We start from the raw sequence: 16455 nt of genomic DNA, 5'->3' as shown, positions 1-16455 counted from the left end.
ATTCCTCACCAAGTGTACCTTAGTATGTCAAAATTAGCTATCAATAATTTCAGCTAGGAAAGTTATACACTGTTATAATCAGTTATTCTGTATTTCCCTCTAGTAGTTGAAGTATGTGTGATTGATTTAAGTTGACAGTAACAGTGATCATTTTTTCTTTTTATTTCAACTCACTTAGAGAGGTACTGATATTGTAGTACTTGAATATCAAAAAATCCAAATGGCTATTCAGAAACAGGTTTACCAAGATATTTAAAATACAAAAGTTTTATGGCAATCAGATTTTATTGACTAGTTATAAACTCCTTGGTTCAGTAGGAATAGAAATACCTTTCAGCACTTAGAAAATAAGGAGATTGAAAAAATAGCTAAGAAAGTAGAAGTTTCAGCTGCTACTTGAGGAAAAACAAAACCTTATACATTTGTTTAATTTACAAGAAATGTTACTGTTCCAAGTGGACCCTGTTAAAGAAGAAAAGCCATCCAACGCTTGCCAGCATTGCAGAAAAACTCAGAGGTTTCTTTGTATTTTTTATTTTATTTGTTTTAGTTTACTGGAGTTGTTAATGGTTTTATAGTTCTTTAAATTGCTTGTAGGGTATTTCCAAAAACTGGACAGTTAACTTGGTCTTAAAAACCATTTGTTGTTCCTCATTATAAGCAGAGATCTTAAAATCTCTAGAGAAAACATTTGGCTGCCTTCAACCCGTGGACTGAGTTTTTGCTTATTTGATTCCTGTTTCCCACTATTGATCATCAAGTATTGTAGTTTGATGTACTGGGCCTTAGATAATTTATGGAACTCAATAAAGATAATAATTACATTTGGTTTGGATTATTTTTATTTAGAGTTTACAATTAAGAATACAACACATGTAACCAAACCAAACTTTGCCTCAAAGAGGTTAATTTCTCTTCATTTATAAGGTCCTAGATGAGCCTGCTGGTCCTTTAACTCTGATTAGAACATGATGAGCTGCTAAGTTCTTGGAACCATGACTAGATTGTCTCAGTAGAGGCCTTTTCTCTTTTCTTTCTTTTTCTTTTTCTTTCTTTCTTTCTTTCTTTTTTTTTTTTTTTTTTTTAACCACAGTACCCTTTTTTTCAGACTGGCATAGGTTTCCAAGGTGTATGGGCATGATAATTTTACTTTTTTCGGATTCTAACTTCCCATAGATATCTTTGCTAAAACTGATTTCCCCGAAAATGTCCTTTCTGTGGAATTCCCCTGTCCCATCTTGGCCTTCGTATCTGCACGTCTTTCATACCATTTGGACTTCCGGAAGTTTCTACCATGCCCTTTTAGAGGTGTTAAAAACCTCAGGGCAGCAAACATAGAAAGAGCCCCACAGTTTCTGTTTCACGGCAGAGAATTGTGGTACGATGAGCAATAAACAGCAAAATGAAACTTTCAAGCGGAAAAGAAAGAGAATAAGCTTCCATGGGAATCACAGAATTGTTTTAGTTTTTAATTCACTGTTTGTGCTGTTAAGAACAAAACTTTTTGTTTAAGATTTATCTATTTTGAAAGTCAGAGTTACAAAGAGAAGATGGGGAAGCAAGAGAGAGGGAGAGGGAGAGGGAGAGAGATATTCCAGCCGCTAGTTCACTCCACAAAGGACTGCAGTGGCCAAATCTGGGCCAGGCCAAAACCAGGAGCCAGGAGCTTCTACCGGGTCTCCCAGCTGGGTGGCAGGGGCCCAAGCATTTGAGCCATCTTTGGCTGCTTTTTGCAGGCCTTTAGAAGGGAGCTGGATCAGAAGTGGAGAAGCTGGGCCTCCAATGAGAACCCATGTGGGATGCCAGCCTTGCAGTCAGAGGCTTTATACTCTATACCACAATGCCAGCCCCAAGAATGAGAACTTTTGTGGGAGACAGCTTGGACCAGAGGATTTTTTTTTAATTGTATGTATTTCTTTCTTTTTTGGAGACACATCCTTTTATTAGCTAATTTCTTGAACCAGAGTAGTCTTCTGTGACCTCCTTGGGTTGAGATTCTTTACCATGGTCCTTACCTACCACACAACTACAGGCAGCCAACCACTTTATGTTTGTTTGTTTGTTTTCCTGTCACTTTTACAACATCATGCTCATTCTCTTAGTATCTTGTTATCAATTTGGTGTCCAGCACTAAAGGCCTCCTCCAACTTGACTTTCATAGTCTCATCACATTGGGATGCAGGCACAGTGATGGACCTGGTGTATAGCCAAGCTTTGGAGCTTTGTAAATTCCACCATGGACGAGGGTGGTCTTCAGCATGTTTTGCAAAGCGATTTTAGTGACCCTCACACCTTCTGCAGCAATGCCTCCTTTGGCCATGCTGGAGGCTACATGTATTAACACAGAGCTTTGTTGCTCAGGGAGGCAGGGATAGCAGGGAAAGGGCAGTTTCTGATCACTGCCTAGCAGGCTGGTCCTAGCGCTCCAGCATAGGATTAACCACTTCCATTACTGATTGTGGGTGTTTTGCATATAGGACACTAACCAGAGAGTGGCACTGAAGTCTTGATTTTTGTACTATGGAATTTTCCTCTATTGTAAACTTCATTTCCATCATCTGATATTTAAAAAGATGCACAGCCAAATAACATTTAAGAATGACTCGTGCTTCAAGATTTTAGTTTAATTGTACATTATTTACTTTGATTGAGCTGATTTATCATGCCAGAAGTTTTACCTCTATTCTGATACTTCCTGAAGAGAAATAAATTATGCGTTTTCTAAAATACTGTTATCTGTAAAGACCGCATCCTTAACATGAGATATAATAGGATATATTACTCTACTAATTGAATCCTTAGTACCTTTGGTCAGTATTTCTTAGCATGGTTCCTGCTATCAGCATGAAGAGGTCTTAAACTTTGTCTTTTAAAGAGCTACTGGCTAAATGAACTCCCCCCGAAGGGTTGTATAGTTTTTGTGAGAAAGGCAGCTCACATAGCTGCACAATTGTGTGTTTGTTATGTTCTTTATACATTGAGAGCTCTGTTAGGTATTTGGCATTATTTCTCTGAAGCCCCAGACAGCCTGTGATAGGGTAAGATATAAGGAATTAACAGATCTGAACATTGTTATGTTCAGGAATAATATTAGTGATTTAGGGCAGATTGTCACCAATTAAAGGCCTTTTTGTGTGGTTGACGTGTCTCTGTGTGTGCTATTTAAACTTGTTTTTTTTCCCCTATCACTGAACTATTCCTTTGGGTTTGGGGGTAGAATGTTATAATTGGCAACTTTAATTATGCTGCACAAGGATACATTGGTGAGATTTTTTTTCCAAGCCAACAGCTATTTTCCCTGCTTCTCCCCAATTACTGGGGAGGTTTTAATGAGATCGTTTTAAACTGTGAGGATTTCTCTCTCTTGAGACTGTTACCATTAGACACTGCTTCTTCTCCTCCCCCAATAAAATGTGAAAGCTCCTTTTAGTCCTCTGGTTGAGTTATGATATTGTGGACTGGAGAGAGTAAAGAAGTACCTGGGTGTGATTTTGTTTTTTACAATCATTTTTGTTTACCAGCAAAAATTCTAAATAGAAAACAGTCTAGTTTTTTTAAGCACTTTAAAAAATTTAGGTCTTCTGCCTGGTGTTGTGGTATTTCAGCTTAAGCCTCTATCTGTGTCACTAGCATTCCATATGGGTGCCAGCTCATGTCCTGGCTGCTCCACTTCCTATCCATCTTCTTGCTAAAGTTCTGGGAAAGCAGTGAAGATGGTCCATGTGCTTGGGACCCTGCCACCCAGGTGGGAGATGCTCATGGCTCCTGGTTTCAGCTCTGGCTCCCTGCTAATGCACCTGGGGAAGCAGTGGAGAATGGGCCAAGTCCTTGGGCCCCTGTACCAATGTAGCAAACCTGGAAGAAGCTCCTGGCTCCTGGCTTCACACTGGCTCAGATCCAGCCGTTGCAGCCATATGGAGAATGAACCAGTGGGTGGAAGACCTGGCCCTGTGTCTCTAACTCTGTCTGTAACTTGGCATTTTCAGATAAATAAATAAATCTTAAAAAAAATTATGTCTCTATGAAAATAAAGTATCAGAACAACTGCTATGGAATCTAATATTGTGCATGTCCGATAACCCTTAGTACAGCTTGGAGTCCATTCATTGGCTGACTTTGTGCCCATTTACACTTGGAGGTGGGAGTGGCAGGGGGATGGTTATATTCCAATGAGAAAAGTTAATGATTTCATAGGCTCTGGTAGTCTGGGCCTATATCAGGCTACTGTTTTACATACTAGGAATAACATTTCTACACATGTCAGCTCACAATGACAGTACTTCCTCAGCTGAGTGTATTTGAAGTGGGCCAAAATTGGAGTTCTCTTATTTTTTTAAAGGATTTATTTTATTTATTTGAAAGACAGAATTATAGAGAGAGGTAGAGACACAGGGCGAGGTCTTCCATCCACTGGTTCATTCCCCTAATGGCTGCAATGGCTAGATCTGAGCCAGTCTAAAGCCAGGAGCCAGGAGCTTCTTCTGGGTTTCCCATTTGGGTGCAGGGGCCCAAGGACTTGGCCCATCCTCCACTGCTTTCCCGGATGCATCAGCAGGGAGCTGGATCAGAAATGGAGCAGTGGAGAATCGATATAGTGTCCAAATGGGATGCCAGAACTGCAGGCTGGGGCTTTAACCCACTGCACCACAGTGCTGGCCCTGTGGAGTTCTTTTATAAACCACTAAGAAGACAACCTCGGGTCTGGTTATTTTCTAGAAGGCCAACAGAGGTTAGTGCTGAAAGTCCAGGCTGAAGCAGACAACATTATACAGGTCCACATCTGTATGTATGGCTTAATATCTGTCTACTATGTATCTCTGTGACAGCTGGAGAACATAATTGAACCTTTCCTCTCTTGCTTTATCTGTCTGTCAAATGAAGATGACGGTACCTACTGGACATTGACTGTGAACATGACATGAACTAGTATGCATACATTGAGTCAACAGTGCTGAATGAAATGAATGTGAACTGTTGTTCAAATTATGTTGTGGCCACTGTTTCTTGCTAGCGACTTCCAAGCCTTTTCTCAAAGGCCACTAAACCCAAAATCTCCTGCAGGAAAGGCCCGGATGGGGATGTGGAACAGTACCCTTGATCAATTTGGAATGTTAGACTTTTGTCTAAAGTTTCAGTTGAACGAAGCATTCTGTGACACCTTCACAAACATACATGTGGGGAGAGAGAGAGAGAGAGCGAGAAAGAACGAGAGAGAGAGCCTTGAAATATTGTCCCTGAAAGCAATGCCCATGTCTAGCTATCTTATTAGCTGGCACTACTGAACATAATGCCCCATACTTTAATTGAGTAAATGTTGAGAGAGTCACAACTAAAGCCCTCAAGAATTAAAAAATTGAGCATACTCCTATGGAATTTTATGTATGCTTTTAAGAATCCATAAGCTGAAAAATATTAGCTTTCTGATTATTCTGATGTGTGACAACACTTAAAATGCTATAGATTTTCTTATCCTTATATATTGATTTCCATATCCTTTAATATGTTATTAATTCTGTCATCTATTAATTTAAACTTATTTTATGATAAGCCCTGGGAAATTTCGCCTAATATTTTGAGTTGTTTTCCTTCTCCAAACAAAATAATCTGTAAATTTTTAGCTATAATTTGTTACAAAATGTGGATGTCATCACAGGATCAGTCAGTAATGGTTCACATATCATGGATGTTTATCAATATGAATATTCCATCTTAAGATTATTTAGCTTGAGCTTCAGTGGCTCTTCATGGGAATATAATGAAAGTTGACCTATGTCATGGCTGTTGTGTACAACATGTACACATATTCTCTCTGTCTGGCTTGTGTCACATTGCTGTTGATCCGTTGTGCTACACAGGATCTGAGTTTTTGAAAGTTCCTTTAGAGTACCAGACGTCTTCCCTCAACCTGGATTATTTCCTCAACTTGCAGTGCACTCCATTAAGATGAGTTTAACCTAGTCTTACTTTTCAGGCTTTGGCTTATTAACTGTTACTTCCTCAGCATTCCCTCGCTTCCAGTCTACATTATGTTCCTCATTAATCTCTTACACAACATCCTACCCTATCCCTTCATTACACATGTCACAATTATAGTTGTACAAGCTTCCTTCAGAAAGCTTGTAGAAAACGGAATCAAAAGATAAGTTTATTTTGATGCAAAAACTTTTTGAAATCCATGCCTATGTGGGGTCTTCAAAAAGTTCATGGAAATGCATATTATGAAAAAAAATAACTATGCATGAATTTCAAAAAAATTTTGCACCAAAATAAACTTGACTTTTAATTCCCTTTTCTAGAAACTTTTTGCAGTATCCTTATATATGTATGCATGTGTGTATTTGAACAGTGTCTCTATCCCCTCAAGTACTGCAAGCTTAGTTCTCTTATCAAGTTAAGTCACTCCTATTTAATATCTATCTAGACCATAATACATGTGCTGGAAGCATAATACATGTGCTCATATGTCTTGAGCAGTATTCTTGGCACTGGAGGTATAGAGTAGGTAAAGACAAGTCCTGGGTTCTCACAGAGCTGACCTTCAGATGGAAAGAACCAGACAATAGATACACAAGTATATTCTTTTGATTGAAGACCCGTTCTGTGCAGGGTGCTGCATAGAAAGTTGGATTTTTACACACGTAAAGAATGCATGTCTGTCTTTCCCTAGTCTGGGTCCCCCAGCTCAGATATCCTCATTTGTCTGTGTTTGTTTAACCCTGCCAGGCCACTCCTGAGTGTGACTTTTGCTCTGGCACTTAGAAACCCTCGTCAATGGCATTCTTTGTCCCCTTTCCATTTGTACTGGCAGCTGAGAAATTTGGCAATTCCTTACTTAGTGACTAATAGCAATACTTCTTTGCAGATGTAATGCACCATAAAAATGGTAAGTCTTGTATAAACATTCAATAATTAGCTTTCATAATAACCCTAACAAGATAGAGTGTAAAACGTTCTGTTTTGTATGGAAATAACTAAGTCTTTGTGAATATACCTAATGAAATCACAGGAGAGTGAAATAGTATGTGTTATAAGTCTGAATTTGCTGACTTATGTTTTCTGACTCATAAATGCATACATCTACAAATAATGCCATGTGAAATGATGTTCTGCGAATGCAGCATTTTTCATTGCTAAGTATACTTCGTTCGTAATGTAAGGTGTATAAAATGTAAGCAACTAGTAAGTTACTGACATCTTTATGTTAGAACATACTATTTTGGCAATTTGACTTTGGCAGTACCTTTCTTATGATTTCCCAGATTTTGAGCCTCCTGATTATGAACTGTGTAAAGATTATTCTTTATTAATGTGTACTTTTGGATACATTTCAGATTTGGACTTGAATCTAGTGTCACATTTACCTTCTCTTTGTCTTGATGACTTAGTGTCATTGTAATACCCCAGGGGACATCCCCTTTGGGATACAGGGATGTCACTGTGGTGTGCATGTCCCATTGCTGCAGTCCAGCAGCACAGAGAAATATCCAATTGCATTTAAGTTAGCCTGCCCCTCCATCATATATTATCTGAAGACCCAAGTTGTAACTAATTCCTCTCATTCTGTTAACAGCTTCTTATTCTTACTGGATTGCACTCATTTTTTAGTTAAGTTTGAGAGATATTTCACATCCATCTGTGCTATAGAATATTTTGAAATGTACAATTTTTTAAAAAGAATGTACTGCTTTCCTAGGATAGGGTGTAGGAGTTTTGTGAAACCTCCCAAAGTTCCAGTAGTTACGAAAGTAAGTGCTTCTGCCAGCATAATTCTTTGAGGGTCTTAAGCAAAGCATAATATAAGGTTTAAAAATAGAGTTGTGGGGTCCAGCATTGTGACATGGTGAACACAGCTGCCACTTGAGACACCGGCATCCCATATTGGCACTGAATTGAATCCCAGATGCTCTACTTCTGATCTAGCTCCCTGCTAATGTCCTGGGAGAAGCAGCAGAAGATGGCATTTGTTTGGGTTCCTGATACCCACTTTGGAGATTTGGATAAAGCTCCTGGTTCCTGGCTTTAGCCTGGCCCAAACCTCGCTATTGTGTCCATGTGGGGAGTGAACCAGCAGATGGAAGATCTCTCTCTCTCTCTCTCTGTCTTAGCGTCTCTCTGTGTAACTCTGACTTTAAAATAAATGATTCTTTGGGAAAAAATGAAGTATGCTGTATAAAAAAAACACTAGTGGAGAATGAATAATTATTAAAGAATATTTGTAGGTCTATTCAATGTCAAATTGAAAAAAGTTCATATATCTTCATTAGGAAACAATCATAATTAAATCATAACATTAGACAGAATTGATGCCAGCATGCTTCATTTAAAATGTTTCTTTTTTAAAAAAATTTTTTTTGACAGGCAGAGTGGACAGTGAGAGAGAGAGACAGAGAAAAAGGTCTTCCTTCTCCATTGGTTCACCTCCCCCTCAATGGCCACTGCAGCCGGCACACTGTGGCCGGCACACCGTGCTGATCCGAAGCCAGGAGCCAGGTGCCTCTCCTGGTCTTCCATGCGGGTGCAGGACCCAAGGACCTGGGCCATGCTCCACTGCACCCCCGGGGCCATAGCAGAGAGCTTGGCAGGAAGAGTAGCAACTGGGACAGTATCCAGCGCCCCGACCGGGACTAGATCCTGGTATGCTGGAACCACAGGCGGAGGATTAGCCTATTGAGCCTTGGTGCCGGCCAAAATGTTTCTTACCTTTAGAAAGTGATGGTATAAGATGGGCTATACTTCATGGGATATTATTTTACATGATATAATTTTAGTTTTCCTGTTCAATGTGCATTCATCCTTTTGTTTTAATATTTTTTGAAGTTTGGAGTGATTAATTTATTTTAAGCTATGTTAAGGAATTTTGAACTCCAGATAGCTCTTCATTCTTTTGAAGATGCTGAGAGTCAAAAGATAGTAATGAAAATAATTATAGATGCTTTTACAATATATTTTCTTACCCAGTTCCAAATATATATCTCTTCATTCAGAATAACCTGCAATAAAATCCTGTTGTAGTACCCTGTGCCAAAAAAGTAGATGTTAATGATCATTCTTGACAGTTGTTGGCATTTTATGTATACTTCACAGCACGGAAAATACAAGAGTTGTAACATCACTGCCAGGCACAGTGTATCCTCAGTACAGATGTTTTAAGTGAAAGAATTATAGTTATTTTGAAATTAAATGACATTTATTTGTGTCAGCATGTATCTTGGCATCCAGACGGAGAATTGGAAGTATCACAAGTGAGTGATATATTCTGTGCTCAAAATTAAAGGTTGGGTAAATGATTAGTAATATTGAAAGCAATTAAAATGGTGTATTGCCACAGGGGCGTACTGTTACTGAGCGTCCAGAGATGTCTTTGAGAATATGCTTCCTCATTTACTTTGTTCTTCAATATCCTCTGCTTTTTAAGGGTTTATTGATTTTGTTCTTCTCCCTGTCAACAACAGTTTATTATGTGCTAAAACATTTCATTGATAAAGTAGTCTTTTAAGGAAAATAAAATAAATCCTAAAATTGCATGTTCTCTTTTGTTATTCCCAGACACCTACTTCTAATTAAAATATCTGTATTTAATTAAAACACTTGTTATTATACAGCTTGTTCAGTCATTTTGTGATTGACAGAAGAATTGCTGATCAGAAGTAGCATGTTACAGATATTGTAAATAATGAATTCTTATTCTCAGAGTGTTTCTGAAAGTGTGAAGTGGCCGCTTGCAAACATGCAAAATCTGGGAAAATACAAGAAAGAAAAATACTCAAATGATTATGAGAAGGAAATTTTCTCATTTACCTGTGTTTCAATGGAAAGAAGTTGAAGTATTAATTAATCATGATGTCATGATACTTAATGGAAAGAAGTTGAAGTATTAATTAATCATGATGTCATGATACTTAAGTATTTAGAATGGTGAGCACTGTAGTAAGATCAGACCAGATAAGTGGACAGCCTAGTAGAGAAGAATTCCTTATGGACTAGAGATCTGTGTTCTAAGTCCTTTCACGTTCCTCACTTGTAAAACGAAACTAACAAATTCACTTTATCACAGGCTTGTAATCGGGTTAAATGAGTTGATCCTAGTTTAGTTCCTTACATAATAAATGTTCAATAGACATCAGCCATTGCTAACATTATTATTATAGTGCTCACATTAACCTTATCATTATTATTTATGTGACATGCCCTTCTCTCCCTGAGGAGCCTTAATTTATTAATTTCTGAAACAAAAAATTTGGACCACACATCTTTCAGGCCCTTACTGTGCTGAGATTCCATGATTCATGAAGCTGGAGAACTCAGTTCCCAGATGTTCACCACATGACTAAGGAACACAATTAATTTAGGAACGCTTGAGCGGGTTGCACAGACACTGTGAGTCAAGCCTTCTGCAACAATGGAGTGGCTTTGTGGGAAATACAGTGGATTAGATGGGAGAATGACATTGTACAGTACAACTATGAGATGGTAGGAAGAAACAGCAGGGGGACTGCCTTGGAAACCAGGAGACCTATGCTTTTTTCTGGAGAGTAACATAGGCTAGGAACAAAGTTTCCTGGGACCTGGTTGCTTGTGTGGGAGGGGTTAGATGTTGGCAAACACCTCTCTGCTTGCTCTGTAATGCTGAATACCTTTCAGATACAAGATTTCCTGAACTGTAGGTAGCTTGTAGTTTCCCACACACTCTCGTAAAGGGTGTTTGATAAATATTATAGTATCAGTGACACCTAGAACAGTTTCTTTTTTTTTGTTTTGCCTCCTATCTTCTTAACACTACCCAGATTTTCCCTTTCTTTCTCTCTCTCCTTCTTTCCTTCCTTCCTTCCTTCCTTCCTTCCTTCCTTCCTTCCTTCCTTCCATTTTTTCTTTCTTTTTTTTCTGAAAGTGTATTTACTTATTTTGATAATTATGGTAAAACAACTATAAAATTTTTCAGAAACAGAAATGATTATAGGCTTTGTTTTGTTTTAAAGAATTAATTTTAGGTAAAAATTTTTTTCAAGACAAAAAACTTCCAGGAGAGTCAAAGATTCAAGGTAGCTGATGTTTTCTTTGTTAATGGCATGGAAACATGAAAAGCTGTTGATAGACAGTTGGTGTAGCAGTACGATACTGCTTGCAATGCCTGCATCCTATGTTGGAGGGCTTGGGTTCGTTCCTGCCTCTGCTTCCAGTTCCAGTTTCCTGTTAATGTGCATCCTCGGAGACAGCAAGTGATGGCTGCCACCCACATGGGAGATCCAAATTTAGTTCTGCGATATTGGCTCCCAAAGGCTAGCCCAGCCCTGGCTGTTGTGTGCATTTTAGGAATGAACCGCTCTCAAATAAATAAATATATTAATACATAAATATTTTTTAGAAACCTGTTGTGACACATTGAGTATACCAACCTGTACACATAAAATGAAACTATACCAATGTGAAAGAAATGTAATGTTATAATATTAGGATGAGCTGTGGTTTAACACCTTTTTGGATGATATTTATTAGATACGCCATAGAAGTTATCTGTTCTTTTCAATTAATATTAAAACTTCTTTCTGAAAATTTAGTTTCAAATTTTAAAACTTCAGACTGTTCAAACTGAGAAATGTTAGAAAACACACGTTCATTAATTGAGGTAGGAGAGGAGAGGTTTTGAAATAGATCTGTACCTGGGAATACTTACAATATCTTTGGTTTTTCTGCCAAAATGCTGCCAATCATGTGAATTTGATTTTTAGTTTTATTTTTTGTACTTGTGAATTAACAAAATTGGACTTTCAACCAAAAGTTCATACCATTTTATAATGTGACACATGATGTTTTTACCCAAAAGGAAATATGCAGGATAAGTATAAGGAAGAAAAATTGCTCTTAGAGAACAGAGAACAAGTATTTTAAATTCATAATTTTCTGCAGGATTGCCTGCAGTCATATGCAATACTAGACTTTTATGCTCTACAGCTGCAAAAATAATTACATGAATATTATCTGAGCAACAATCTTTAATGGATTACATTTTGTTAGCTTTTCATTACATACTGTAAAAGCCCAAATAACATAATAAATTGGGAAATATCTTCGCTTTATCTGACTTATACTTTCAATATTTTTGCAAGACATTATTATTCACTGGTTTTGGAAGTGATCTCAGTTTGTAAATAAGATATATTATTACCAAGATGGTTTTAAGCTTACTACATAAAAATGTTGTGCAAATTATTCACTTTTATTTGGAACATGTTTTTCTTTTGGATGTTTCAAGGATGTTAAAACTTTTCAGAGGTGTTATCATAAGGTAATAATATGATCCAGCAAAAATCACATATGCTTGTTAAGATCAGTTCATTTGCTTTATCTGTAAACTTTGCATTTTATTTGTGGTACATTCTTAATAACTAGTAATAATATAAACTTAAAAATAGTGAAAGTCTTCATACTCTGTTCTTTTATTATGTAGGAACTAGCTGGGATTTTCAATTCCACAGGGTTAACCTTTGTGTCTATATATTTTTGTTAATATTGTATAGATTAAAGTTAAAATTATAACAGTTTGGTGAGATATTCCCATTTCTTTCTTTTTCCTTGTGCTATTCTTTCCAAAGATAAGGAAGCAAGCATGCTTTTTGAGACAGTATTTCCCAAGTGTTAACAATATGTGGATTCCCAGGTTGTAGCAATATGCAGATTGAAAAACAGGATTTTGAATGTGTGTAGTGTTTATGCAGATTTATGTATATACTTAGGTGGTCACAGAGGAAGAAAATGTAAAGAATTGCATGAGGACAAGCTAGGTTTTGGTGAGCCTCTAAATTTAAAACCAAAATTTGTGTGATTTTTAAATAATTTTTGACATTATAGTACTTCATCCATTTCCAAATGCCGTTTGAATGGAGAGATTTGCATTCCAGGACAGCATCATAGTAGAAGGGATTCAATACAATACCACTTAAAAGATAAATAATGTCTAGCACTTCACATTTACACACTCAACAGCTTAATTAACATTCTAAGTACCATCAAATTAAGTTACTAAACTGGTCCATATTTTATTATACATAGAATCAAGGAAAAGGGGGTAGAGGGAAATACCTGTTTATTAGACTTTGTACTGAAGTATACATCTCTATCGTTGTTTTATAGGGAAATAGGTATTAAGTAACATGTTCAAGATTACATGTCTGGCTGGCACCGCGGCTCACTAGGCTAATCCTCCGCCTTGTGGCGCCGGCACACCGGGTTCTAGTCCCGGTCAGGGCGCCGAATTCTGTCCCGGTTGCCCCTCTTCCAGGCCAGCTCTCTGCTGTGGCCAGGGAGTGCAGTGGAGGATGGCCCAAGTGCTTGGGCCCTGCACCCTATGGGAGACCAGGAGAAGTACCTAGCTCCTGCCATCGGATCAGCGCGGTGCGCCGGCTGCAGCGTGCCAGCCGTGGTGGCCATTGGAGGGTGAACCAATGGCAAAAGGAAGACCTTTCTCTCTGTCTCTCTCTCAAACTGTCCACTCTGCCTGTCCAAAAAAAAAAAAAGATTACATGTCTAGTAAGCATTGTGAAATAAGACAAGTGGACAAGTGATGCCAAATAGCTCTGGGACCCTTGATGTTATCAGGGTAGTGAGGACAATTTTACTATATGAACTGCTTTGGAATATGTATTTGATTAATTTTCCAAATTTTACTCTATTGTTATGGTAGATATCAATATTATAAATATCCAGCTGTGACTACAATAATGGATAATTTTATTCTCTAAAATGTAGGTTAATAATATATAAAAATAGTTAGGAATCTCTCTCATTTTGAATAGGTTTAAGGATAAAATGAGATAATAGATACCACCCAACTGCCAACAACTAATAATAATATAAAAAAGCATGCTGTTATCATCAGTGGTATTTTCTGATACTCACATTTAGTCAATGTCAAAAGAAAAACACAGAAAATGATTCTGAAAGTGATCGCTTTGCAAATATACATAGTGTTTTTTAATATTGAAGATATCTACATTATGATTATAGAGTGTTACATGTTAATTTTAAATATTTGTAAATTATTTCTTAAATAGTTGCTTGGAATTATTTTCCTGTAGTATTTTTGTTTGTATGCTTGCATAATTCTTTTAATTACAGAAAGCATCATAATGATGTGTCATATAATACCAAGATGATTCAGTTATATTCAATAGCATAAGGACAAGGAAGCTATGGACATTAGGCAGAAAATAAATGCAAGTTAAAAATAAAGCAAATACTCACTCTGAGGGCACTAAGCACAGACTTGCCCAGTTGTCTAAGAAGAACATCGAATTATCCCTCCTGTGTATGCTCAAGGCCAAATCCTTATTAAATTGCGAATGTCTGTAAGCTGCTATATATTCTTAAAGCTGTAGTGCAGTAGCTGTTTAAGTAGCTTATTATAATAAATGTCTCTTTTTCTGAAGTTCAGAGATAAGGACTGGGTGCATATCTTGCTGGGTCTAAGGATGTACTCTTGTCCCTGCAGTACTACGGGATGACTTCAGACAAAACCCTTCCGATGTCATGGTGGCAGTAGGGGAGCCTGCAGTAATGGAATGCCAACCTCCAAGAGGCCATCCTGAACCTACCATCTCGTGGAAGAAAGACGGCATTCCCCTGGACGACAAGGATGAACGGATAACTGTGAGTATTGAGTCCAACAGTGGGAACACCTGAGGGTCTAAACTACACGTCTTCACCAGAGAAAAACAGGAAAATGAAGTCGATTATTTTTTTAAACTTTTATTTAATAAATATAAATTTTGAAAGTACAACTTTTGGATTATAGCGGTTTTTCCCCCCATAACCACCCTCCCACCTGCAAGCCATCCCATCTCCTGCTCCCTCTCCCATCCCATTCTTCATTCAATGAAGGTTTGAATTGGCACCCATTTCAGCTCTCCTTTAAAATAAATATGTCTTCAGTTGGCCCTGTGTTGACATGAAAATAAGTGGAGAAATGCATGGTGTTTGCAGTTCAGTAAAACAGACACACACACACACACACAAAACAACAACAACAAAACACTCAAACACCCTATACTTAGGATTTTAATGCCTTAAAGTTAACACTTTTATGTTTGATTAACTTGGCACTCTTAACTATCCCATATGTTACAATAAAAATTATTTATTAAAGATACATTGGTTATCTAGTATGTTTCCAGAAGGCCTGCTAAGTCACTCCAGTGTTTTTTTTGTCTCTTTCTGCTTTGTGAATTGCTTGTCTGTCCCATAGAGTTCGAAATTGTTTCTGAAGTCTCATTTTGAATGATGGTTAGTGATAAATTTATCTCATTGTATGACTAGATTATTGGATCTCAGAATTCCAGCTCTGATCTAAGTAGACAATTACGTGATCTATAGTTTTAAGTTACGAAGCATTTTGCTCTTGCCAGCAGGGATTCCACGTGACTTGCTTGCTTGTTCTGTCTTTTGAGGTTTTTGCTGAAGCACCTCAGTCACGAAGATCTCATTGATTCTGCGATTGCACAGTGTTGTACAGTATTCCCCTTTATGGTGTCCTTTCTGCAGTGTGCACTCATATCCATCCCCTGGGAACTCGTGAGCCAAGATTTAAAGCCCCCTTCCCCAGAAGAATGCATGAGGAGAAGTTTGGCACTAAAGATAAAGAACAAAGTTACGACATAGACCACTTAAACTTAACAAATACTACACTGTTTATAAACAATGAGTTAACAGATTCACACGAAAATTAAATAGTAAGAAAGCCGAAGATGGCTGCAGTACGTAAGAGGTCAGGGAGCTTGAGAGAATACCTAGCACTTTTCAAACTCAAAATGAATTTCTAAAAGGATTTTTATAATTCTAGGGGTTGGGTTGAGGCTGACCCAGCTCATGTGGCAAAGCACACTCAATGTGGAAACATTGGTTTTAGCAAATGAAGTCAGAAGCACAAGGGAATAGAGCCTGGGAATAATTGCTTCACTTGTTAGTGATAACAGATTTCTTTTGCGTTTATGCACTATCAAGATAATATTATTTGCCCTTAACTTAGTCTGGATAATTTAATGTCCATTATCTATAATTCTCGTTTTCCTACCCTAATGATTCAAATGCACTGAAATTGTTATTATCCTTGATTTCCCTCAAGTCTTTCCTGATTACCTATTTGTGTTGAACACAACATTCTCAGCCCTGCAGAAAGCAGCATTAAACAAAAAACAGTGAGTGTCCTTCTGTAGTTTATATTCTATGAATATACATTCAAGAAAACAAAAAAAAGTATGATACATAGTATCATATACTGTATGATGTACAGAAACCAAAATGGGGCCAGTGCTGTGGCGTAGTGGGTGAGGCCACCACCTGCAGTGCTGGCATCCCATATGGGCAGTCCCAGCTGCTCCAGTTCCGATCCAGATCTCTGCTGTTGCCTGGGAGGGCAGTAGAAGATGGCCCAAGTGTTTGGGCCCCTGTGCCCGCGTGGGAGAC

The 16455-nt window shown here is 37.8% G+C and overlaps 1 protein-coding gene across 4 annotated transcripts in view; it reads left to right on the top strand.

The window, feature by feature from the left end:
* ROBO1 (roundabout guidance receptor 1) overlaps window positions 1–16455 on the top strand; it is a 1215767-nt gene that overhangs the window by 1037889 nt on the left and 161423 nt on the right. For all 4 annotated transcript variants that reach the window (XM_051859421.2, XM_070071933.1, XM_051859420.2 and 1 more), the window contains one exon: window positions 14486–14643. In XM_051859421.2, coding sequence (XP_051715381.1) covers window positions 14486–14643 — 158 coding nt within the window. The remainder of the gene's footprint in view (window positions 1–14485; window positions 14644–16455) is intronic.

The sequence above is a fragment of the Oryctolagus cuniculus genome, chromosome 4 (genome assembly GCF_964237555.1).
Source record: "Oryctolagus cuniculus chromosome 4, mOryCun1.1, whole genome shotgun sequence".
Taxonomy (NCBI): domain Eukaryota; kingdom Metazoa; phylum Chordata; class Mammalia; order Lagomorpha; family Leporidae; genus Oryctolagus; species Oryctolagus cuniculus.
Note: the sequence above shows the minus strand (reverse complement) of the source record. Positions and strands in the feature narration are given on the sequence as shown.